At 33.5% G+C, this 27,409-nt stretch overlaps 1 protein-coding gene across 2 annotated transcripts in view; it reads left to right on the top strand.

Annotated features, from left to right (window-relative positions):
- The window catches only part of LOC129229373 (fibronectin type-III domain-containing protein 3A-like), a 208,298-nt gene that overhangs the window by 144,854 nt on the left and 36,035 nt on the right, over window positions 1–27,409 (top strand). For both annotated transcript variants that reach the window (XM_054863668.1, XM_054863676.1), the window contains 8 exons: window positions 13,556–13,739; window positions 15,407–15,559; window positions 16,124–16,204; window positions 16,389–16,444; window positions 19,029–19,195; window positions 22,986–23,045; window positions 24,855–24,898; window positions 26,354–26,448. In XM_054863668.1, the coding sequence (XP_054719643.1) occupies window positions 13,556–13,739; window positions 15,407–15,559; window positions 16,124–16,204; window positions 16,389–16,444; window positions 19,029–19,195; window positions 22,986–23,045; window positions 24,855–24,898; window positions 26,354–26,448 (840 nt within the window). The remainder of the gene's footprint in view (window positions 1–13,555; window positions 13,740–15,406; window positions 15,560–16,123; window positions 16,205–16,388; window positions 16,445–19,028; window positions 19,196–22,985; window positions 23,046–24,854; window positions 24,899–26,353; window positions 26,449–27,409) is intronic.

A 27,409-nucleotide genomic window follows, 5' to 3' on the forward strand; every position in this document is an offset into this window, starting at 1 on the left:
AAAATGAATATGTGACGTATAAAAAGTAAAAAGGTAATTTTAAAAACTTGTTAATCAAAATTTGATGCATTGCTGCAAAATTTAACAATTTCAAGATATATTTTAACAATACCATTTTAAGTGCCGCCCCCACCCCCAACCTGAAGTCATCCCTTGTTCTCTGTATGCAAGCACCGTGTACCTTTTTATTAGTTGGGAGATTTCTGATGTAAATAGCTTTATTTTATGATGCTATTTAACTTTCTAATTTTATTTTTCATGCCGAGTTTGGTACAGCCTTCAGAAAAAACAAAACCCTATCTTTATTAGAAGAGCTGACTCTCAAATTATCCATTTTTTATGCTGAGTTTGGTACAACTTTGAGAACAAAACGAAAACCCTATCTTTATTACAAATGCCGCCACTAAAATCATTCAGTTTTCTTTCTGATATCATAATCTTGATAATTTATTGTGACATATGCTTCCTATTGAAGCTCCTCTGTTGTATTTTTTACTGTATTGGAATGCGATTTACGCACACTCCGTAACCTTGTATAGAGCCCAGCAATTCCCATTTGTTTTGCTTGAATGACGTTTACTTTGGGTATAGAATTTACCGTTTCGAGCAAATGTAATCTTCGCTTCAAGAACCAGAACGTCAACTCTCTAGAAAACTCAAACATTTCCCCCCTTTGTGACCCAACACGTGGCCTTCCTGTAAACAAAGAACGTTCCAGGCTGTCACAAAACGAAACTTCGATTATGTGCATTGGCAGCTGGCTAGATAGCTTTTATTATTTGTAAAATTTGCGATCTTGACACTGGAATGTCTGTGTCGTAAAAGTCAATACGTGAAGTTAATTTGTTTGATTTCTTTTTTTATTTTATAACCTCGATTTTGCTTTTCACCTTGTGTAACCGTAGTAAAAATAATTCACGTCCGTTTCGCGTGTTTGCAATTTTTCTTTTCAAATATTTATCGATGTAAGTTTCAAAATTCGTAGTGTGCGTGAAATGGAGTTAGAAAATTTAAATCTGTCGCTGTCTCTGTTTTAAACCAAAACAAAATTTTAAGGCATTTAACTCTACAGCATTTTGTTTTTATCAATATTTATACTTATTTTCATCGTCTTTACTTGGAAATTCGGTAGTTCATATTTTTTTCTTTTACAAAACAAAAATGCCACCGATTTCATGTTTACAAGGTTGAGAAATGCTATCACAGACGAGGTCGTGCACAGAAATTTCGGGGCCCGGCACAAATCACTTTTACTGGTCCCCCCTACATATTGTTTATCCATACGGCCATATGTATATTTCACCCCTCATTTTAAAAATCTCGGGCCTCGATCAGGACCGGGCCATTAGGTATCCCTTCTCCCTGTGCACGCCCCTGGTTATAGATCATAGTGCTCTGCTGACGTAATCCTTATCCATCATGCACGACCAGCAGGGTTGGCCGGATTGGACCCAACTGGGTTGGACCCAATGGTTTTTTTTTGAAAAAACCCATTTAAAAAAACCCATTATTTAGCCCACTTTTGGGTTTTTTAAAATTTTTGAGAAGTTTTTTAAAAAATTAATTAATTTAAATACTTTTAAAATTTAAACTTCTATTTTATTTGTTCTTCACCACAGACAATGGACATAAAAACTTTGGAATTTTGAACTTTAATAGTATTTCTTAACTCTTAACGACATTAAAAAATACTTCAAAGATTTAAAAAATATATATTTAACTTTTATCTTTAACTGGTCAATAAATAACTCAAATTATCTTGACTGAGTCCTGTCACGTCTGGTTTCTCAATATTTGTATATTGTACAGAGGAAACTACTCTAGCTAAAAGGCTTTCATGTGAATTATTTTCTGCAACCCGACACGTCAGAAATTTCGAATTAACAAGTTATATTTTTTTTAGAAATTAACAGGTTTTACAAATGGTCGGACAGAAAACAGAATAGGATGTACAGTATTTTCATTATCTTACAAAAAAGTTTAATATTTCTTAATCTGTACACAGAAATAGAAAAACAGGCAACATAAAATTCAAAGAAATGTCTTGATTAAGCTGGAATTCAGTAAATAGGGATTTAAACTACTTGAGGTTCTACAGTAGTTTTGCATAACAAAATGAAATACAATAAAGTAAAATGCAAAAAAAAAATGTAGTAATTAAAAACGAACAATAGATTTTATCACTCAAGAAGTAATTTTGCTTTAACTGTTGGTAATCATGGAAACTAAAAAATCTGAAACTTCACCATTCTTGGTTTTTGTCGTCTTTCATTCTTTTCTTCAGAAAACGCTGAATTTTCCAGCTTTTTTTACCCCAAGACAATTCTTGTGCTTTGTCCATATACTTACGCTACAATATGCTACAAGTACCCTACATTTTCCCTAAAAAAAGACAAAAAAACCCACATTTCTTTTAAAAAACCCAGCTTTAGTTGGGTTTTATTTAAAAAACCCAAAAACCCTGGGTCCATGGGCTTTTTAAAAAAAAAACCCGGGTTTTTGCCAACTCTGACGACCAGGCGTTGAAAAAAAAAAGAAATAATGCTTTGAAAGAATTGTATCCAGAACGGGAAAAAAGAGAAAAAAAAAACAGGTTTGTAACTACAAATGTTTTGTAGTCATTTAAATGCATTATTGTAGGATGTAAAAATTATAAAGATATATTTGAGATATGAAAAATTATAAAATATTTCACAAAAAGGCGTGAAACATTGTCAAATATCTGTTCTTTTACGATCTTTCTTTCTCTCCCCCCCCCCCTTCTTTTTTTTTTTTTTTTTGCGGGGAAAAGTTCTTTTCCTTGCCTTCCAAGTATAAATATATATATATTTTTCAGAGAGACTAGTAGTTGAAGAATTAGCAGAGAGATAATATTGTAGTGTTAAAAAAAGGATCGTAAAGAAAGCCTTGGGAGATTAAGCATTGTTATCCCGAGGAAAAGCTATTACAGTTAGTTTGCAAAAATGATGCAGATAAGTTATTGCGTATGATCGTGTACATTTATCTTTATTAAACTAGTGCTTATAAAAATACTCGCACACACACACACACTCAAAAAAAAAATCTTAAAATTGTCTTTCCAAAACATCTACAATGCTGTTTACAAATAGGGGACGTCATTTTAAAGGCACAACGCTAGGCGCGTCATTCGCCTTGACTTCCAGAAGTATAATATGAAGCAAAGGATGCAAGTGGACATTTTCAAATTTTGTGTGAAACATGTTCAAAGTTGCGAGGCTCGGTAGGCTTTCATTGAATTTTTTCCCTAAATCATGCTGCATAGCAGCACCTCCTACCAGGGCTATTGGTACTATTTCTTGCCCCCAAGACAGTGGAGAGCTTCACCTGCCATTTGTAACGGTTATCTCCAAATTTTTAATTTTGGCACCTACATCCCTTTTCTTCTCACTGCCTCATATGTAGTATTTTGTTTTTTCTCCCTTCACAATGCACGCTGAGTAAATCTTTGCCCCTTGTTCGAGGAAAATTTGAAATGATGGAGGTGGACACTGGACAACATCTTTTGATATTTTTTTAAAATAATTCAGACGATATTATCTCTTAAAAGAAGATGTGTGGAATTAATAGTGTTCCATTCATAGCTTTCTCTACTCAGACAGTTGCGTAGGTGGTTGTTAGGGATCCACCCGGAAGTTTGTGTGCATATTTATTGTTTGCTGTCTATAAGCTTCTTTGAAGGTTTTACACACAGATTTTCGTCGCTTCTTCTTTTGAACTGCTTCTCGTCATAACACGCAGATAAAAACCCTTCTGATACTAGATACTTCAGAACGAGACGGTGCTGCTGCCCACTCGAAATGCCACGCTCAATTATCTTTAGCCATTTTGAATCCGTAACGGAAACCCACGAGGATATGAGAAAACTTTCTCTGGATCCTGATTAGAAGTGGTGTAAAAAAAAATAGAGAGTATGTCTTCTTGAGAAAAGATTAAGGAAGTAGAAATAGGATTTCCCCCAAAAAGTGCTACGTCCGCAATGAGTTCGCGTGATTTGAAGCTGATGTAGCGGTTATTATGTCTGCACCAAGTTACAAAAAAAAAGTGAAACATTAGTCTGCGGAATTCGCTTTTCATTAGTTTTCGAGTTTTTACTAAAGATAATTGGCTTGCAATCATAAAATTAGCACACAAAAATAACTTTTGTATCATAAAATGTAATACTGCGCCTTTTATGTGCCCAAAAGAACGCCCGTATTTTGAAATTTAGAATTCGTACAAGGCCGGGAGGAGGAGGTAATTCATTCTTGTTTGTGCACTCTCTTTGGTTTATTTGATATTTAAATCTCAATATTCGGCTATTTAATCACTTTGAAAGGAAACTTCAGCCTATCCTCAGTGTTTGAATGAAAAAAAAAAAAAAAAAACACACACACAAAAAAAAAACATATAGTCACTGAAAAAAAGTTTAAAAAATAAATAAATAAAGTGATAAAAAATAAATGTCATCTGAAGACACATTTTGAGTGCTTCATTTCCGCATACACTCCGCATTCACCTACATTTTATCCGTAAGTTCAAAACTATAACATTAGATTAATACTTCGGCTATTGCTGGGGGGGGGGGGAGGAGCTTGTGTGGAAAATGCTATTGAGTATTAGATTTTGTGTTTCCAACCACGGTTATGCAAATTCGATGACATTAAAACGTACATGCATTTTCATGAGTGTTGAAAACACAGACTTATTATTCATATGATATTTGTTTGGAGAAAATTACGTCAAGTGTAGTGAATTAATAATGTTGTGAAAAATAATTTTCTAGGCGATTCAGTCTACCTTTAAAAAAAAAAAATAATCTGGAACTTGTTCGTTTTAGAAAATAAATTTCGCGTTATCATTTATTGCAGAGCTCAATAAACAGGTCGTTTAATTCCACAAAAAATTGATTCCCCAAAAATTTCAGAAGTAAATTGCTTGATAAAGTTGAAACCTTAGTTTTTCCAATTTAAACACAAAAGCTCTTGAATTTGTTATCATTTATCATACACTCAAAATTTCTGACTTGTGTCCAAGAAAAAAGAATCTTACGAATGGAATTAATGCCCCTTGCATCACTGGAAGAACATTCGTGGGTTATTATGTTTTGTGTTAATCGAGTCCATATCTGAACACGTGTGGAATGACATTCCATTTAAAAGCAACACCCTTGACCTCTTTCGCCAATGTTTCCAAAGCGATGAAACAGGGAGAGAGCAAAACGAGAAAAAGAAAGAAAAGGCTCCTGGAAGATCCACAAGAAAGTGCCAAGCCGAATGTACTCAGACGGGTGGAAACGATGCTCGGATAGACCGACTTTTAAATTCGAAGCCATGATTCATCACTGGAGCGGCAAGGCGAAGAAAGGGGCAGTGAAGTTGTGACATCATAAGCGCATATTCAGGTGCTTTGAAGTCAACTTTTCATGGGTGATTCACGACGCGGATTGAAAGTTCGCGCTTTCTAAAGATTGGGGGGAGGGGGGAGCACTAAAGGTGACATACTGGTACTCTAGGCTACAGTTGGTTGTGAGATGGAAGACCTAACTGATTTATTTATCATGCATGATGAATGTAAAGGAATGCACTGTATTCCTCCACGAATCAACAAGATTTGTTTGATTATAACATTAATTTGCTTTGATTAGTTGGAAATCCAATGAATGCATCATTTTTCACTCATGCAGTTTTTATGTTCAGGATTAGGAGAATTGCTGTAATTGATTCCATTTCCATCTTGCATGCAGGATTAAATAAAAGTCATCGCACGTCGTCTTTTAGCTTTTTGCAAAGCATATTGTTTAACTGAACTAATTGCGTATTTCAGTCTTTCTGATGAAAAAATCGAGTTAGTTTTTACTAATCAATGGTTTTCTGGGAAAGATAATCGATAGTTTCGGAAAGGGCCTAAGTTCTATGATAATCAATAGGACTAAAGCCGTTTCTGAAATCGTCGATTCAACTAAAGCCTTTTTTTTTTCTCCCTGGTGCGTTGCAGGAAGAGGCAAATGGTGCCGCGAAGTATCCAAGGTGTCAATATTATTAGTCTTGACAGATTTCTGAAATGCTAAACCGAGACACGGGAATGCCCTCCCCCTCCTCACAGTGTCGTGGGTATTCAAAGGTATATAATCTTTTTCTCAACGCTATGAAAAAATGGTCCTAATTACGAACTAAAGTTACGGGTAATCGTAAATGTCACAAGCATATAAATTTATACATTAAACTTTTTACAAGACAATATTTACAAATTACTTAAATAAGAAGAAGTAATTTAAATGAGGAGAAGAAATTAACGATATTTACAAGTATTTTCATTGAATAGGACTTTTTTCAAAACAGTCTTTTTTAGATTGAATCTTAATGTCAAAATCGGTACAATCCAATCCATTAATCCCTTAACCGTAGATTTCTTCGTCACACCCCTATCATCAGACCATACATTGTTCATCAAATAAAATACTCTCTCTACTGGTGCAGATTTATTTTATCTCGAAACGGCTGGCGCCGAGACGAGCGACTTCAATATTATTTCACGCAAAGGAGTGTTATGTGCAGAGAAATTTCTTCTAGTGCTAAAGCTGCACCCTTTAGTACGTAATACTAGACTCGACCGAAAGATAGCGTTTGGCGAGACAATTAATACGAAGCAGTATTACAATTTATTAGCTTTATTATATCGCACTTGTATAGTTTTTTTCATACAGTGAGTGAAAATAAGAGAAAGTATTTGTTCTAAATAATCTTTCAAAGTTATTATTTCAAAACATTTTTGGTCGTCTATAATCAAACAAAAATTTTTTCCGGGACGCCAAGTATACCGGCCGGAACACTGGGATTTTGTCTGAAATCCGGGACTGTCCCGGTCAAACCAGGACGTCTGGCAAGCCTAAATATTATGTATATATAGAGTTCGACTAGGGTGCCGTGAGAAAATTCTTATTCCTTAAAGTGTTGCGGCGAATCGGAAAAGTTTTGGAACCTATGTATTAAACGGAGTTCGGGCTATTTTCGAGCGATAAAAAGTTCTTTAGATAAAAAAGCTCTTGCAGTTCTGCTGGAAGTTAAGGCTTGTGTGTCTCATTACTGCCGTGGGCAGGTAAAGGGCAGTAACTGAAAATTTTTCATTTTTTTGCATTTTTGTTATCTATTGTACTTTATCTTTAGTGTGCAAGCCTGCTTATTTGGTTTTCGCTGAAAAAAAGCGCGAAGAAAACGTCTAATTTCAACATTCCCCTATTGTTAGTGTTGAATCCAAAACGCGTTTCCTAAAAAATTTCGAAAACTCATTTCTGCAGATACTGCCGTTTACCTACCCACGGTAGACTAGACGTAAGGCCCCTATAGGGGAGTTATAGTCGTCCCTCGCTACTTCGCGCTTCGACTTTCGCGGCTTCACTACATCGCGGTTTTTTCTTTTTTTTCCAAATATAGTAATTAACCTTTTTTTATGCGCTCGTGTAAACTTTTTACCACAAAAGAATAACAAAGTATCTTTTAAGTAAGGTGAACTCTTTTGAGGAGCTGTAATTGAACTAGTTGAGGGAGTGGAGGTATAAAATCTCCGAAGAAAGTGAAGGGAATCGCTATCTCATTTTAACCGTTAAGCACTAACTGAAAAGTATAAATCACTGTATTATTACTAAGGGATAAATACATCTGTAGTGTATATGGTGTTCAACAATGTATTAGCTTTTTAAGTTGTGTACGTAATACCTTTATGAGGATGAATGTTGAGGAAAAACGGGGACACATACGGTCACTAACTATTATGTATATAGTTAGTGACCGTATGTGACCATTAGTTACCTTTAATGAGGATGAATGTTGAGGAAAAACGGGGACACGTACGGTCACTAACTGGCAATTAATTCATCATCAAATAAGTTGAGCTATTTTCATAGATTAGTAGTAGTGTGTAAGGACTACAAGTGTGTGTGTAGTTTATTTCCAAATAATTAATAACGTGATATCTTTTTAGTCTAGTGTATTATTTTGTACAATGTATTGAAAACTACAAATTTAATGATGGCTAAGGATTTCGTGTCTCTCTAGGGTGCTCTATCTTAAAAACCTATTTAAATAGTCGTAAGTAAGTTTTATGTACTCTTAATAAGGAAAATTTTCGGTTTATAAATACAGAATCCTACTTCGCGGAAATTCAGTTATCGCGGTAAAGTCTGGAGCGAATTAAGCGCGATAAACGAGGATTTGACTGTATAGGGGCTCTAACTAGACGATGTCCTTAACCCATGCATGCGTTTTATGAAGCAATTTCAGCAGCAAACATATTAATTTCTATGAGTGTAACCCGGTTTTAGAGATGGATCTGTTGATCCCCCCCCCCCCCCCCGCTGAAACGTAAAATGAGTTTTCGATAATTCAGGATTGTATGGCATGCGTTGTAACATTTCCATTGTTGCTGTATTTTATTTACTATGGCTGTATTGGAACGAGTTCTAATACATCTTGCTTGCACGCGCGAGCAATCTTTTAGATATTTATGAAATGCATTTCAGAATAATATTTCATTAGTTTAAACATATTTGAAACAAGTGGTTCGTTCTCGATCGAGGATTTTAATGGAGAACGGTTGTACACGAACCTTATAATAATTTCATTTCTTTGTCGCCTTTTTTCTCACTAGCGGTACCCGTACGGCTTTGCCCCGTCGTAGAAAATTAAAAGGTCATTTGGTTCGCCTTTTTATATTTACAAATAATGATGAATTTCTCGCCAATTTGCTTTGTTACTTTGCTCGCCCTTGGTTGCATATGGTAGTTTGCTCGCCCACGTTATGATAATTTGTTCGGTGAAATGTTCTTAAAATTGGAATAGAAAAAGAACAATATCGAATTTTCGAAAAATCGTTTCGAGGTGCTCCCCCTATGCTACGAACTAATTTTGTGCCAAATTTCATGAAAATCGGCTGAACAGTGTAGGCGTTATGCACGTAACAGACATCCAGAGATTCAGACATACAATCAGCTTTATTATTAGAAAAGATTTATTACGTCGCTCGGTAGTTCATTTATTTCAGCATTTATACATTCAATACATTAAGTCATGCAACATACATTTTGTCCGGATCCCACTTGTTGACAACAGCACAGTGTTCCTGATATGAATCTGCGGATTGAATCCTGTACTCACATGTTTGATCTAATACCTATTCAATATAATACGTATGCCCTATGCCCAGAAAAATCATAAGTGCTAGGCGTTTTACTTGAATTTGCATTTCATTTGCCGTTTAAATTTTTTCTCTTTCGATAAATTGAGAAAATCCTTTCCCAGTCATTTGGAAAGACTATTTATGTCTGTTGTTTTTCAGTCTAGAAAAGTAGGACTATGCGATCGATTTCTATTATGTCTGGTCTCACAGACTGCTTTAATATCATCTGTCTCGACGCGGAAGATTCAGAGTGAAATAATAAACTCCGCTTTTTGACTGGTATGTGCAATACAGTGTCAGACGTAAATTTTTTTCCATGCCATATGAATTTTTAAATCGATCTCTCTTTTTTCTTTTTCTTTCTTCTTCTTCTTCATCTTCTTTTTTTTTTTTTTTTTTTTTTTTGAATTACAGTGACCCTTGTTTTACGCGGTTTCGATTATACGCAGTTAGATTTGACACCTTTATTTTATTTTACGTGGATGAGTTTCGGTTTTACGCGGATGCGGCAATGCAAACAGATAAAAATTTTCCCCTCTTTCAAAATCCAAACTCCTAAAGATTTCAGATTACACGAATAAACTGCATTTTAGAGTGCTAATATTCGAGCTTGGACCACTGGAGACATTTTATGCGATTGGTTCCAGAGCTCTTTCCAGAAGTAAGGTTATTAAACTCATACAGTTCAGAACCCACTGGAAGAAGAGCTTTTTGGAGTCACAAAGGAGAACAAAAGCAACGAGGATACCCACGTGACATTGAAAATTTTGAGCTATTCTTTGACAATAGAAAGGATTTTTCTGATTTGTTGGTGAAGGAAGATTCTATCATGGAAGGAAGATTCATTCTATCATTGAAATGATCATGGATGCGTTAATGCTCTGCAAAGAACTACAGAGAAAAATTCTTGACTGCCAAAAGACTATCATAGCCAGCTCCTTTTCATAAACCCTCAATTAGTGTTCTCTTTATGAACGTTGTGCTTAGAAATCGATATAAGTACACATTAAACTTATTATATAATTAGTCATCACTGGAATGAAGTGTTTTTTTATATTTTTTATCTGCGGAACTTAATACTATTTTAACACTAATATTAAGTCTTAATTTACGCGGTTTTGATTTAAGAGACATTTCCGAGGAACGCTCATAAGAAAAAGAATTTTAAACTTTATGCAAAAGGAAAGGAAACTCATTTTCAAAATTTGGAAGTAAATATTTCAGCGCATGAAAAGCTTCTCGAAAATCAAGGTCCGAAAGGTAGAGCTGTTCTTTGTTCTTAGATTTGCGACAATGCTAAGAAATTTTAAATTTTTTAAAAAGAATCGAGTTGGAATTTTCCTTTGGTTTGATAAAGTTAAAAATACTGTTTTCGCTTAGGGGAGGGGACTTAGAAACGGTGTTTTCCCCCTCTACTCTCCAAAAGTTTCTTTGATAGCGATAAATTCTATCTAAGATTTATTTTAAGGTTGAGGCAATGTGTTGAAGCTTCGACAAGTTTTCAACAATGAAGTGTTTGTCAATTTCGGTAAATTTTCATTCAACGATCTGGTCGAAGTTGAAATAGTCACTTCCATGCCATCAAAACTAAAAAAAAATGATGGTACAATGGAAATGCATTGCTAACGTCTCTATGAGCATGAAAACCAAAAAAAAGAGGGGGGGGGGGAGAGAGAAGCGGAAACTTTCTTTCGCTATGAAATGAACTCTGGGGAGGGGGGCGGGGGAGAAAAAAGTCAACTTGTTTCATTTCTGTATTTATTTTACCTTTTTTTATCCTGCATCGCCAGAGGAATTCGAAACTGCGATTAGTTACCGGTGAGTGACAGTGAGTCAGACGATAATAAACGACCGCCGAAGAATTTTCTCACAGAAACATCATGTGAGATATAAATCTTATCTGCTGCAGAAAATGAACTGCAGACCACGTGCTGCACATGTGACTGCGGTGTCTTGTTGTCAGAAATATGAAGATAATTAGTGATTAATAAAATGAAGATTAAGATGAAGTTAGTTCAATGTAATAATTTATAACATTTGCTCTTTTTTTTATTTTTTATTGCGAACTTTTAGCAAGCAAGTTGCTTGTGTGCACGTCTACTGAGATTTTTTTGGATGCAGAAATATTGATTTAGTGTACTCAGGGTTGCCAACTGCTCCGCATTTTGCAGAGTTGCTCCTCAAAAAAGGGGAAACTCCGCGGCTCCGCAAAGAAGTTATTTTGCTCCGCATTTCCCGCCCGAACGTTTTCAAGCTCATATTTTGCTAATTTATCATGACAAACATGTAAATACGAGAAAATCAAGATGCTTATACTCAAAGATTGAAATATTGTTTAAGGCTGTTTTATGAAAGTAAAAATAATTGTTTCTTACTAGTGCTTAAAACGATTATTAAAACTCAAAAACAATTTTAGATAAGTGGTTTTAATTATTTTCATTGATTTTTATACAAAATATCGAACTGCTCCGTAAAATTTTAAATTGTTCCTCAAAATCACAACGGATGCTCCTCAAATTGTTCCTTCAAGGTTGGCCAATCGTGTAACTACTGTTAAAAATTTGACGCACTATTTTCTTGATTTAGTGACACGTTTCTTCCTATAATACATATTTAATTATCGTTCTATAGTACTTTCTTTCGCAATAATTTTTAGTTGAAGTTTGAAAGATCCTTCGAGTACTCGTTTGGCTTTTAGGGGCCAATCATTAATTATGTAAGGATGATTTTGGCAATTTTTGACCCCCTCCCCCCCATGTAAGGATAAGTAAGATTTTTCAACACCCCCTCCCCTATGTTTCGTAAGCTTCCTATTCGTTTTTCAAAATAATAAAATAACGAATTTTGCATCACTGGAATCGTAAAAAACATTTCCTTTTATTATTTTTAAAAAAAAAACTTTTTGTGGAAAAAAGTATTTACTAAAACAACGTCAGACTGAATGTTTTTTCAGCAAGTATTTTTTGTTTTTGATGCGATACTAATTAAAAACAAGACATTCTATACACAGTGCGATTCCTTTATTATATTTTACAAAATTCATTCTTAGAAAAACAAGCAAAAAACAGCTCATCCAAAAACGTTTTTTACCATCCAGAAGCAAATGAAATATGATCCCTGCCAAACCATTTCACCACGCGATTTGTAATGTAAAATATCGACTTGGAAAATATTACGAAAGATTGGGTCTGCCCCCCCCCCAAAGGGTATGTAGAGATTTTTCCAACACCCCCACCCTTGAGACCATTATGTAATTAATGAATGGCCCCTTAGTGCTCTTGGCACTAAGTTCTTAGTCCAGTCTCGTTTCAAAGAGAGCCCGGGTGCCTCCGTTCAGATTTTCGTGGTAATGGCATCCGCCGATGTGGTGCTACCCAAGGGTGCCCATATGCAAAACTGTAAGAGAGGGGGGGGGGGCTCAGATATTTTCTCCATGGTTTAGCAGGGTATTTTCCCCATGGAAACTGATTTTAGTGCAGATAACAGTTATTATAATTTGACGTTTTTAATAACTTATTCATTAACAGCTGGAGAAGAAATTTTTTTACATTTTTGCAAAAAAAGTACTAAAAGCGAGATTGTTCTAATTTTTAAGCAAAGAGGAGGAGGCTTGAGCCCCCACTTGCTGTCCCCCCCCATATGGGCACCCTTTTTGCTACATGAGATGATGGATGCTATGTCAGCAGATTGTTCTAGGTTGGCAAAAGAGAGCCTGTAACGCAGCTCCATTTGAAAGAAAAAAAAAAAAAAAGTAATAAAAATTGCTCTCAGAAACTGAATCAAATTTTGAAATATATTTTTTTACTCTGTCGAAAGGGAGAAAAAAATCACTGCTCACAGCATTAAGCAGTCTATTAAATAATTTTGAATAGTCAATAAAAGAAAGTGCTGGAGAAATTACAGTACTTACATTGGATTTAGTGTTCTTTAAAACTTATTTGTTAGATAATTGTGCAGTTATTTGCATCAAAATTAAATGCAAATGAAATAAAAAAGATACACAAATAGCATAGTGACTTTTTTTTAATTTTTGAAACGAGCAAAAGTTTGGACTTGGATGCACTTAACCTTCAATTTAAAATAGTGTACCTTATGTCTGTAACCCTCCCCCCTCCTAATAATCTTTTAATAAAACATAATACAGTCGCGTCCGTTTATAAGGAAGTCGAAGGGACCAAATAAAACGTTCATTATAGCCAGAATTTCGTTACGAAATTAAATAGGAGCGATTGTATGCTGTTTTTTGTTTTCTCATATTCAGTGAAATTGGCTTGTTTTACAAGAGAATCATCTATTAATTACATTAACCTATAATTTTTTTTTAAATTGTGATTTATATTATTTGTAACTAATCTGTCTTTTTTTCCTCTTTATTTTTCTATAGAGCCCGAATCATGCGTCAACAGGTGCGCTAGCTACTCCTCAATATTATCCATATCCCACTGCACCCTATGGACCTCCTCAATTTCAACCTCAGCCACCTAGTCATTTGCAGCCTGCCCTAAATCCACAGAATGTCCATGGGATTTTGCAGCACCCTTCACCTTGCAATGGGCAACCACCACAAGGTAATCATCTTTGAACTCATTTTTAACTTCCGTAGCATCTGTTTTTTTTCTTCATATTTTCTTAATCTTATTATTATTATTATTATTATTATTATTATTATTTTGAAAATCGGTCATGCAGTTTGTAGTATTTATGACAGATTTAGGTGTTCATTATTTAAACATTGTTAGTCCTGCAAATTCCCAGTCAGTGAACTTTTAAGAAACCGCAATTTTGTCCCTTTGTTACTTATGAATTGGATTACTTATGAATTGAATTTGAAGCAATGTGATGAATTAAAATGGGACAAAGTATTTATTTAGTTGAAACAGATATTTCGTTGTACAGTGAAACTTGTGTAACTTTACCAGTTTTGGTGCAGCAGTTCTTTTTTCAACTTAGACAGGTTGTCAACTTATTGATAAATATGATGTATACCTGATAAAAGTGGTCAACTTAGACAGGTGGTTAACTTTACCGGTTTTATATTAGTAATCATTACATTGCTGTGAGATTTCATTGCATTTTACACATCAAAAATATCCCAAGTTGGCAGATATGTAATGCTGTAAGTGATTAGACTAAGATGTTTCTATTACCTATACCACCTCTGAATGGGAAGTCAGAATCTTAACAATGTATTTGATTCTTTTTTAAAAAAGAAGTTTCTATCTGTCTCGACTTTTTTTTTTAATCTCATGTTTTTTGTCTTCAGCAAGTTTCCGGAATTCGTCAGCTTTTGCTTGCCACCCATCAATTGAATGGCCTATGCAGTGGTGGCAATTCGGGGGGGGGGGGGCAGGACAATCCCCCCCCCCCCATAATGAGAAATTACTTAATTTTATTTTCTAATTTAAGAACCAAAACTAAAAAAATTCTAAAACAAAAAAAGCAGAAATATCAAACTTTTCCGACCAAAAGTATTTGTTTTACTTTGTAATATCTGTTTACAAAACATTATTTAGCACAAGTAATAATTTTTAGTTTATGCATTCATTGTTTAGGTATTAGTAAATCAATTGTTTTACTTAAACAATCAATACTTGTTAAATAAAATGATTACCAAGTGTTTGTGACACCTCAATGCACTTTGGGATAAATAATGTAAGTCTAATTAATGTCTAAGTGTTTCTTCGGGAAAAGTTATTGTGTACAAAATTCATGAAAATCTCAAGAAAAACGTGATTTAAGTTGTTAAACTTGCAGTAACCCTTTCGAATAAATTGTCTTCATAATCCAATTAAATCTGAACATTCTCAGATTGACCTATTGACATTTGTGGAGTGTTTTTTTTAAAATTAGATTTTACTATTCATGTGTATTATATATTGAAAATAATGAATTTCAAACTCTTAAACTTGTGTGGTCTTATAAATTTTTGTTCAGTGTTTTTGTTTCTGCAAGCATCCAATTAATTAATTTAGTAGCAGAAAATTCATCTGCTAACAACTTTCATTGTGTTATCTATAATTTTTTTAACAACACAAGAAAAACCTTTTTCTGTAGACGATATATTTCATTTTAATGACATTAGCAGATTATCTTTTGTCGATTAATCGGTAATTGGCTATTTTGCTTATGGGTGCATCCTTAGTGTAATAGCTCAACTCCTGTGCATACTAGGCCCTGATCACTGTAATTATTTTAAATCGACTGTCACCTGATGATTTTTGTTTCTACTTTTCAGATGGTTCACCTCCTCCTAATCAACTTGCTCTAACCCAGAAAGATGAAAAATTTCAACGCCCCACTTACAAGTTTCGGAGAAAATCAGATAGTCGGTCTAAAGACAAACTAATGATTCTGCCAAATCAAACGAATTCCTTAATCAATAAAAGAGGTACAAAAACTCCTTCAATTACTTTTAAACTATTTTGCACCTTGGTAAGGATAGTGACACAGCTAAAAATTTGGGGAAAACTTACTAGCTATTGATTAAAAATCTGAATTTTATGCTGTTTCTTGCCACAGAACTTGCATAAAGTTAGCTCACATAACTAGTAGATGGTGGCATAAAAATTATATAATCAATAGTGACACATCATTAAATTTCATAATTTAGAAGGAAAATTATCTAACAGTAAGTATGATTTTTTAAACTAAACAATAAAAACTAACCAGTAAACGTCACAATATGAATGTTTTGACAATATTTGAGACTAAATCACTTGCATTTATTATTGTGTAAAACTTAAATTTCCTCCAATGCTTTTTTTGAGTTGTATCACTTTCCTTGCCGGCATGCAATTTGTTCAATTTGAATTTTGTTTCGAAAATTACTTTTTATAGCTATTAGATTTTTTCCACATGTTTAAAGCAGTTTAGCTAAAAGGTTGAAGTTTATACCATTTTATAAGTATTAACATTGAAATAAAACTTTTTTTCAACCTTCTTCATTGTATAGAAAAAAGAAAATACCGGGACAAATATGATGATTCCTATTGCATGAATGGAAGTTCTGCATCAGGGAGCAATGCATCTGAAGGTTAGTTTTTTGTTCCTCTTTTTTATTTTATGAGTGTGATATATTTCAGCGGTTTCCCACATTTCTCAGTTGATTGTGAAACGTGTGTTGACTTATTTTTCTCCCTCAATATTATTACAGTACCTGGCAATACCTGGTAGATTTATTAATTAATGTTTTAAAACTTTTTTTTTTTTTTTTGTAGATGAAGAAGTTACTTGGTTATACACCGAATATCTTTCAAATTTGAAAGCGCCAGTAGTAAGTATATTTTCAAAATCAACATTTTATTTATTATTTTATTTTTATTATAATTTTTCAGGAATTAAAACAAAGATGTGTTTAGTGGCCTTTTGAGGTCCTAGAAGCTTCACAAAATTCAGGGTCTCAAAAATAGACAAGTTCAAAATTTGTGATAGCAAGAAATCAATCTTTCACAACACTTAAAGCATTCATTTGCATAAAACAATGTTGAGCTTCCTCATAGTTTCCGAAAATTTCAATCATTGTCTTCAAATCTTGAGATCAATTGCCTTCAGAAAATTTTACTTAAGTCTGCCATCACCCCTGAGTATATTGTATTGTAGACTCATTCAGTGTTTATTATTTTTTAGTAAAACAATTTGGCTACGAACTCTAAACATTTTTTGTTATTAAAGCTAATGAAAAGTGCAAAAACTGCATTAGTCAGCAGATATTCTACCCTTAACTTACAAATTCAATGAACTTTTGACGAAATGTTTTGTTTAAATTGAAAAAAAATTTGGGAAAAATTCTGTCTATTAAATTCCTAAGTTTCATTAATCCGTAACAGGGGAGGTGAAAAAGTAGGACGTAACAGGGGACGTAAGGTCTCAGTGACTGCTCTATTTACAATTTTTTTTACTTTCTTCTATATCTAATATATAGAAGAAAGTATTGGATTCGTGCAAATTTTCGAATTTTGAATTTTGACGGATTCGAACGTTTTGAGGTGTGCTGAGTCCAGTTCGACTATTTATGGAAAATGTCTGTCTGTCTGTGTGTGTGTGTGTGTCACGTCTGTGTGTGACCTGTTTTTTGTGGCGGCTCTACAGCAAAAACTACCGCATGAAATCGAACAAAATTTGGTACACATATGTGCTCCTATGTGAGCTTGTGCCCATTGGTTTTTGGCGCGAATTCCTCCAAGGGGGGTGGAGCAATGGGACGTTTTTTGAGTTACGCCTGCTTGCTATTCCTCAGGAAGTAACTGACGGAATCAAACAAAATTTGGTCCATATGTTGCCATTAACAGGAACAGGTGCTGATTCAATTTTGGTATCAATAACTCAAATAGGGGTTGAGCTATAGAACGTTTTTTGTCGTCAATTGTGACTTCTGTATCTCAAGAAATAATGAACGGAATGAAAGAAAAATTTATCGGCAAGTAGCCCTTAGTGGGTATAAGAGCTGATTTAATTTTGGTGTCAACAGCTAAAAAGGGGGTTGCACAATCGCCCGTTCTTTTTTTCCATTGTGAGTGCCCTATCTCAAGAAGTAATGCTATGTTCTGGTTGAAATTTGGAATATATGTGAATCCATATGTAAACAGGCTTTGGTTCAATTTTGACGCCAATCGCTCCAAGAGGTGTTGATTTTTTTTTTTGCGAATAAAAATAGCCTCATTAATGTAACAATAAGAAAGATAAATCGTAATAGATTGTCGTCTGCGTATTTCTCGTGATTTTAATTGTATGGAAATGATCAGAAACATTATCTCAATGATTGAAAATTTTTAATTGTTGCCATCTTATGTTTGTTAACAAATAAATTCTTTGTAATTAATTCAAGCAAGACTTTTAAAATAACTTTCAATTTTCGCTCTTTGCTTTGCTTTTGCAATAATTCATTCATTGGGATGGTCGTCAAGTTTTTGCATTGTGTAATTTTGTTTTTGTTGGGAATATTGCTTTCTCGTCAAGCATGGGGAGGGATCAGAAAAAAAAAGAAAAATATAGAAGAAAGTGTCGTGATGGCCACAACATAATAGTTTAAAATTGTGTAATTAAAATACATTCCTGTAACTTCCTTCAGATATTCTTTGAACTTTTATTAGACGGGAAGATTATCATTGAGTTTTAAATTGAAATAATTTACCTTTTCTGAGGAAATTTTGCTAGAGTTTTAAGATTTTTCGAGAAAACTCATATGCTGCAGTAAATAACTTACTACTTGCAATAAAAATGAATCTGTTATTTATTACTGATTTCATTTTAGTTATTAAATACATACAAAACATTTTAATAGCAGAAAATTGATTATTTCACATTAAAGAAAAATTTTGACAGCACCTGAACAACAAGTATATACCATCGTATTTCCAATAATTCAGCTTTCATCGTCCCTAGAAAATTCATTGCGTATCTTTTGGGAAAATTTCAAGCAACTAGCAACCTCATCAAGAATATTTTGCTTATCTTCCACATAATGCAGATACCATCAATGATTCCATTTTCGCAGTCCTAACGTTATTATATATATATATATATATATATATATATATATAAAGAGGTGTGTCTACTACTAACAAAAATTGTAATACTGCAAGGGAGGTGATGTCTCCCAGACTGCTCCTTAAGAATGCAATAAAATTATAACCAGATGCACTTGCCAAAAGATAGGGATAAGTAAGGGGGGGTGTTCAAGGTCACAAAACAAAAAGCTATTGGGAAAAACCATTCAATTGAACTAAAAATGAAAGAGGGGTGATGGGATGAACTTTTGAGCAGTCTGTGAGACTGCACCTCCCCTGTTATGGGTTAAGTCTGAATCAATATCCAAATGGGAACAAAATGAAACCAATTCTTTCTGAAATTTATTTTAGGTAACAGAATTATCTCCTTTTAACGTAATGGTTCGTTGGAAACCTCCCGACTTACCTGCTATCGATATAGATCCTGCACTTTGTACGAGCATACAACAGGGGGAGGTGATGTATGAAGTAATGATTTCCGAACAAAGGAAAGAAGGACGTTATAAATCTGTATATAGGTGAGTTAAAATGTATTGCTTTTTCATTTAAAGATTTTTTACTGTTGTAGTTGATACATAATTTTAAAAAAAAATGAGAAGAAACATTCTCTAAAGAAGTTCTTCTGCCCTTATATAGAAGTTTGGTAAGACCCCATTTGGAGTATGCTGTTCAGTTTTGGTCTCCTTATCTTAAGAAAGACATTAATGTATTGGAAAGGGTTCAAAGGCGGGCTACAAGGCTAATAAGTGGACTTTCCCACTTAGATTATGATTCCAGGCTTAGAAGGCTAAAAATGTACAGTCTTGAGCAAAGAAGAGACCGAGGGGACATGATTCAGCTGTTTAAATTTATTAAAACCAAAGATGTTACGGGGCTAAAGTTTAGCACTGAAAACAGGACAAGGGGTCATTGTTTTAAGCTATTTAAATCTCAGGCTAACATGGATATTAAGAAAAATTATTAGTTTAGCAGGGTAGTGGAACCTTGGAACAGCTTACCGGAAGAGGTGGTAATGAGCAAAGGAGTAGACAGTTTTAAGAGGGCCATAGATCTTCACTGGGGATTGTAAATTGACTAGGACCAGTCTAGCTGGGCCCAGAGCCTGTTGCTGGTCGTCACTTTTGTATTTGTATTTGTATTTGTATTAACAGAAGTTCTCTTGGAAGAAATATTTACAAGTGTTCGCTCCAGTAAAGGTTCAAATTATGTTAACTCCTTGTCATTATTTTTGAACATAAAAGATTAGAGATGATTATCAACTCACCTTGCAAAGTAAGATATCTGTCAAACCATAAATTAGCTTTAAGCATCTTTCAAAACTTTTGTTTTAAACGTTTTTTTTTTTGAATTCATCTTTGTAATTGATCTTTTCATTATTTGTTTTTATCTAGCTAGATGTTAATGTATAGTTTAAAACTATATTGCATGCCTTGTAAATTGTCATTAGAATAAAAATGAATGTTTCAAAAAAGCAAGACGGAGTCATTCTTGTTGGGTTTTTCTAGAACGTACTCTATTCATTCTTCCCCAAAATGGTTTTAAGCATAATACTTCAGCTACAAATAAAAATATTGAATTGAAAATAAAATTAGTTAACAATAAGTAATTTGCGATTAATTATGTCTTACTTTGTAGTTCTGGGAAAATAACTTCATGAAATCTACATTTGTAGATTTTTAAGATTACTCTTTGCAGAATATTAAAATATAATGTGGGGAGCAGTAGTGTCCCTACAGGAAGAAGGGGAGGAGGGGGGATTACACTTGAAGTGTATGTAAGAGTTTTTTAAAAATACATACTTTGATTCTGAAAATTTTTCCCAATATGTCTTAAAATTATATTTAATATCAAAGTTCAGTGAAAATAGAGCACAATATTGTGGAGTGTTTAAAAATGCATCTGGGGGAAATTTTACATAAAATGCATTTGCAATTTATATTTGTCTTTTGATTTAGATTTGTGTTACACACACACACAAAAAAAAAAAAGTTCATGAAAATTATACAAACTTCATGTAATACTGATGATTGGTGGAGAGAGGGATTGTGTGTGTGTGTGTGTAATAACACAAACTAGGAGCTCAAGTGATAGCTGTGTTAGAAATGCCACTGAAAAGTAATACATAATTGCCATTGTATTTCAAATCTCACTTTCCACTTTATTGATCAGTTTTCAAAATTCAGCTGATCTGAGGAAAGATGTTGATGCATCTTGATATTTGGTGAGTTAATTACTGCTGAAGTATTCAGGGGTGCCCATCCCCCCCAACTTCAGTGGTGCAAATCCCCCCCCCTTTTTCTCAACCCTCTTTCCCTTTGTAATTTTTTAACTCTCCTTTTTTAAATTTATTTATTTTTTGAAATATTTTTTAGTTATTTATTTATACATTTATTTTTAATTATTAGTATTTTATTAGAAAAGTTCTGTGCTATGCCAATGACATAAACACACACAGACACACAAACTAAATGAATAAAATAAAATTTAAATAAATAACTTTAAAAAAAATCCATAAATCTCCCCAAAAAATTAGATGGCACAACTTGCTACATCCCCCCCTCCCTGTGGGCAGCCCTGGAGATATTGAGCTACTAGTTATGTAATAAAATCATTTTAAAGCATTTGATGTTTCATCTGCTGTTTAAACAAATCAAAATTTCCACCAAAGTATTCTTTTTTAAATTTTTAAATTGCTAGGTGGAACAAGAGATGTAGATTGAATGGATAGACTAATTTGTAGTAGAATTTTTCAAAAAGTGCTTAGAAACAGTTGGAAATAATTGTTTTGCAGCAGCTATTGCAACTATTTTCTTCTTGCCTCCGGCAACTATTTCTTTTAATCGCATAGAAATGGAACTTTGGAAGTGCTCAAAGCAGACGAATCTCCGGACTTTTTATTTTAACTGCAGTTAAAATGACCCCTCTTTGTCACTCAATGTCTTTTTATTTTCAAGTTTTATACATCTGCAAGTGTCCTTTCACTTTTTATTCAGGATTATAGTACTGATATAAGAGATACCAAAGAAGATAACAGGCACAGAAATGAAAACTTTTTTCCTCACAAAAGTATCTACTGCAAAATTAGTAATTGTTATAAATTCAAATACAGTCAGACCCTGGTTTAATGAATTCATCTGGACAAAAACTTTTATACCTTAAATCTGGGTTATTCTTAATATTGGGGTTCGAAATGTTTTTCAAAAAACTGCACTTACTTTATCTAAAAGCCATAATAAGCAAATGCACAAAAATATCCAATTAGAAAGTGTACTCTTTTTACTCAGCATTCCATAACTTATTACACACTAGTTAATTTGAAATTTTGTTGTACTGAGTAATAAGATTTTGACAATTTCCTTGATACTTGACTCGGAATGGTTGTCTTTCGACTTTATGGTGAGAAGAAAATACTGTGTCATTTACAGCCTGTTGCATGAGATATGATTTTAGCTTCCATTGCTGATTCCAAGAAAAGTCTTTTTCTGCTTCGTACAAGATGGTTAAATGGGTTTTTCATTTGGAAAACAATCCAACATTTCCTAACTCAAATTAAAAAGAAATTTTTTTTTCTGCTGTTAAAATAATTTATTAATTCAGGGTTTATTATTCGGTAAATAGGGGTTTTTGCTTTCATTTTAGTCAGGGGAAAAAGAAAAATTTGCTGAAATGCGAAATTCGGTAATTAGAGGTTTGTTAAATTGGGGTCCGACTGTATTAACATGCTGTTCTTGTGAACCTTTGCATATTGTCGCCTCAGAGCAAACACTAAGACATATATTCCCAGGAATGACACTAAGATATCCAACTGTTGCTCTGAGGGGAGGATATGTATACAGAAAACTTTCTGATGTTGAAACCCTTCTGGTTAGTAACAGAATTGCGTTCACAATATCTGTAAACAATACAAATTGTTAAATTATGTATGTGAATGTGTTGCACAATTTTAAGTTTATTAGAATTCATTTTGTTTGTTAACAATGATTGAAATATGTTTGTATTTTTGACGTTTAATATATTTTTATCAAAAAATTCTTTTATAACCATAAATCTAGTTCAACTAAAAGTACACCGGATCTTCTCCCCAGGATTTAGTGTGCTTTTAGTACGAAAAGAAAATGTTTTTAAAAATTTTCTTAAAGAATACAATGATTGTATTCCATTTTAATGCATTTTTTACTATCTGTCTGTTGAGCCTCAACTATATTTTGTCATTTCAAAGTTTTGAATTGTGTTTAAAGTGTAGTTAAATTAGTTTTGTGTATTCTGTGCAATTAAACATTTTATAATCAATTAATATTTTCATTTCAGTGGCATGGACCATCACTGCAATATAACCTCTCTTAAACCAGACACAGAATATTTTCTCTGGTAAGCAATTCTTTTAAAATTAGTGTTTCAACAAATTGTTTTATTATGAGAAAATGAACGAGTACTACAGCGCTGTAATTTGTTAAATGATGGTAGTCAGGGCCGATGAGAGATCATGTACGTCTAGTCGGGAATTAGGAACTTGTGCTGTGAAGGGGCCCAGTTCGGAATTGGAGTAGTATAAATTTGACTAGTTTTATAGGGGGCTGCCTTACCACTCAGCGGTCCTGAAAGGGAAGTCTCCAAAATCAGATTGTACAAAGTGTGTGTGTGTATGTATATATGTATCTATATGCATATTATTATAGATAGATTTTGCAAAACTATTGAATTTAAAAATAAGCTTTTATGACTTACTTTGCAAAACATTAACTGTTCAGGGAGAGAGAGAGAGAGAGAGAGAGAAAAAAAGAAAATAGAGAGTTTTTTTTTTTTGATAGCATGTTTATTTTGTCCCTTTCTGATAGTGCAATTATATAAAATAAAATTAAAAGTTTATAAAATTAACTCTTTGAAAAATGGATAATTATGACAGAATAGATTAAATAAATAAGCAGTTTTTTCTACTAAAGATGATGTAACGTATATGATAAATCAATCTTTTTGTAGTTAAAGTATACTTCTTGTGATGCCTTATTGATTTGGTTAAAGTCAATAATTAATCGGGTTTTTGAAATTATGCAAAGCCAAGGTGGTTAGGCATCTTAGTTTTTCAACTAACAAGTTTGCAAGTGAATTTTGTAAACATCTCTCTCTCTCTCTTTCTCTCTCTTTTTTTTAAAGCTTATGGAAAAAATAACACATGGATATAGTAAAATTTATCATATTTCTATTGGTTTTTAATACTGAATTTTTATTTTGCTTTCCCATCATTTTACTTCGTTTAAATATGTTCATATCTTCTCATGTCTAGTAATTTTATTATGGGGTGAAATTTTGCTCTGAAAAATAAGGTACTAAAACATTTATTAAGACAAATCAACTATGAATGCTACACATTAAAAAAAATATTGTTACAAATTCTGTAAATAGTAATTATTTTTGTGATTAATTAGTTGTAATCTGGCTAAATTAGGCGTTTGTTCCATTATTTTGCATCGAAAATTATTGTAGTAACTTAACCTGTAAATAGTTTCTTGTAATGACTATACAAGCCCCTTACATTCGAATGAAGTATATGGTCCTCCCATTTCTGAATGATAAGATTTGTAAATGGAATAAAAAGAAAATAGGAGAAGCATTTCGAATTTTGTCGAACTTTCCAAAGCAGTATAAAAAGCAGAGTGGCATTTGAAGGAGAGTTAGTTATGCTTTTAGCTGTCTGAGATTCGTTTGAGCGTTTCTCTTTTTATCGTGGGGCATTTCACTGTGTTTTTGCGTATTTGGAACTAAATGCATGTGCCATCGTAACAATATTATAAATTTAATTTTAAGGGAGTGGTCTCATTTTATTGCTGTGTGTGGTTCAAATTCTTTAATCATTCAAGCACAATTTAAACTGGGAGAAAAAGTGTAATCTAAAACTTTCTTGGTAGATATATTCATATTCGTATTGTATTACATGCGTAAAGTTCAATTAGTGTTTAGACTTAAGTGCAACAGTCCATTTGAATTGTAGTTTTTAGAAGTTAACTTTGTGCTGTTCAAAAAAAAGAAAAAGAACTTTTTTTCTTTCAAAACTACATTTCTCTTATAATTATGTGTCTGATACACAAATTGTAACTGTTATGTAAATTGTTCAATAATTAAATAAGTAAATATGTTATGCAAATTTAACAGCCGCTCTTTTCTATTTTTAACATTGTTTAGTGTCCAAGCCTTACTTGATGATATTCGTGGAGGTGATCCAAAAGGTAATTATTTTATTTTACTTTATGTTTCTTTTTACCCAACTGCGCGTGCAAGATGCAAAGGAGGGTAAAAAGGTTTATAAGTCTATGTATATATTTTGTTCCTATGTGGCATTGTAGGGGCTAAACGCCTTTTCCAATTTTGGGTTAATTCTTACATCAATCCATTTGTCTTAACCTTGGGAGTGTCACTAAACACATGAAAGTAATCAAAACTCACCATATTAACAACCAGTTGCTATTTCGTTAGTTCAGGATCGTGTTGCACGCTTCCTGCATGCGACACAGCATGCCACTTATGCAGGTAGCTTTTGCTGCCTGAATTTTTTGTTTACTAAGTCTACTAATTGGGGCCTCAGTGCCCGAGTGGTCTAAGCGATTGCTTCTCACATTTGATGCGGTGGGTTCGACTCCCACCCTCGCTCCGAATGTACTTTCCCCTCTTTGTGATGTAAATTCTTTCATGTGTTGTTTATATGTATTTTGTACTGAAATATAAAATATATGCATAAGGGAGGCAAGACACTCAGATTGTAGTCCTCATCAAAATAAACCCGAGCAATAAGCACCAAAAGAAAGAAAGTCTACTAATTCGATTTTCATCTCCAACATGTTTCATTTGTTTTTGTTGTGATTTAGGGGACTGAGTTTCGCAACATGTACTTTCTTGACCGGCTGTTTTAGTTTTGCAAGAACCCTGCCTAGCACCACAGCTCCTGATCTGTTGAGGTCTCAAAACCTGGTCTCTAAACTGAGTTGGGCACAGCAGACCTTTGCCCTCCCGGGCTGTCATGCCACAGGGTTTAGTTTGGATTTTAGAATAATAAAATATTTTAACTGCAGAACTTACTGTTTATTCATAATAGTTTATGGATAATTGCAGTTTTCAAGTCTTTTCGTATAGCAGTAGTTGAAGACATAGTACCAAAGGAATGTTTCTTAATAGTTTCTTAATGAATGAGTTTCAAATGATAAAAAGCATCACTCAAAGGAAATTTTCAACTGTCACATGGGATTGTCAAACAATGGTTTTTATGTTTCTGTCAATTCTTAATTATGATCAAGTGCTCTTCTGGAACTCCATCCTGCCTAAATAACCACGGGACTCTGCAAATCTTAGGACTTCATCATTTCTTTTTCAATTCACATTGATTTTGACTCTCCTTTATTCAGGATTGGTGTATATTAAGCTTTTAAACTTTGGAATTATAATCTAAATCGGAAATTTTTTTACAATTCTTTTAGCTCTACTTTGAACCCTTTCCAATTAGGAAATTTCTGTATTGAAGTAAATTGAAAAAAAAAAAAAACATAACATTAACAGTGAGGCACTTACAAAGTTCTATGAGATTATGGAACAAATCTGCATTTCCGCGGCTATTTTAAACATTGCATTTTCGTATACATATATATATTAAAAATTTTGTTTCTAATATACTTATATTTTGACACACACAGTTGTGGAATTCAAAACGCCACCAGCTGAGCTTGAAACACCTCAACCTCCCAGACTCTATTCCAGAACAAAAAATAGTCTTACTTTGACGTGGCATGTAAGTAGCATATAATGGTTCTTATAAATTGCTGACTAAATTATTTCCTTTGGAGTAATTAACCTTATCTAATTTACTTAACTAGAAACGCACATTGAAGGTTTATTAAAATTACTAAATTATTGTTTTGCTTGTAAAAGTTACCAAGAAACAATTAATTGATAATGAAGTAAATAAAAGTAGTATATTTTTTGTGCTTTTGATTGAAGCTCATAAAGATCAAACAGTACTGCCGTGCTCAGCACAAAAGTCGTACCTGCACTTTTTTAAAAATTGAGTTATGGTCAGTACTGATTCTTTGTCACATATTTCCTGGAGATACAATGTTTTATGGTCATCTGTCAATGGGAAATATTTAAAAGAAAACTTTGAACTTGTCTGCAGAAACAACTTTTGCGCTTAGCATGGCAGAATAGGTTGTTCCATAAGTTGTATTCTTACACATATACTGAAGATAGTTTTTGTTTTTCTTCACAAATTTGCATCTAATGACATTAACTTTTTCTCTTCAATGACATTAACCACCCCACCCCTCATCTTCAACCACAATAATTTATCGAGATGGAGAAAAAAGATAGGTTCTTCCATCTCCTACACAATGATGGTTTATATATTTGTGGGTCATTAATGTTAATGGGTTAAATTCTTGCATGGTAAGCAGGACCAGGGGTCATTGTTTTAAGCTATTCAAATCTCAAACTAACGTGGAAATTAGGGAAAATTACTACTTTAGTAGAGTTGTGGACACTTTGAACAGCTTACCTGAAGAGGCTGTAATGTGTAAGGGTGTGGACAGCTTTAAGAGGGTCATTGATCTGCATTGGGGGACTAATAAACTGACTAGGACCAGCCTAGCTGGGCCCAGGGACGTAACTAGGTCATTTTCGAACAGGGGCAAGACCTCGTTTCGGCGCCCCCCCCCCCCACCACCACCACTTTCCATACAAAACAAAAAAAAAAA

This window comes from Uloborus diversus, chromosome 1, assembly GCF_026930045.1.
Source record: "Uloborus diversus isolate 005 chromosome 1, Udiv.v.3.1, whole genome shotgun sequence".
Taxonomy (NCBI): Eukaryota; Metazoa; Arthropoda; class Arachnida; order Araneae; family Uloboridae; genus Uloborus; species Uloborus diversus.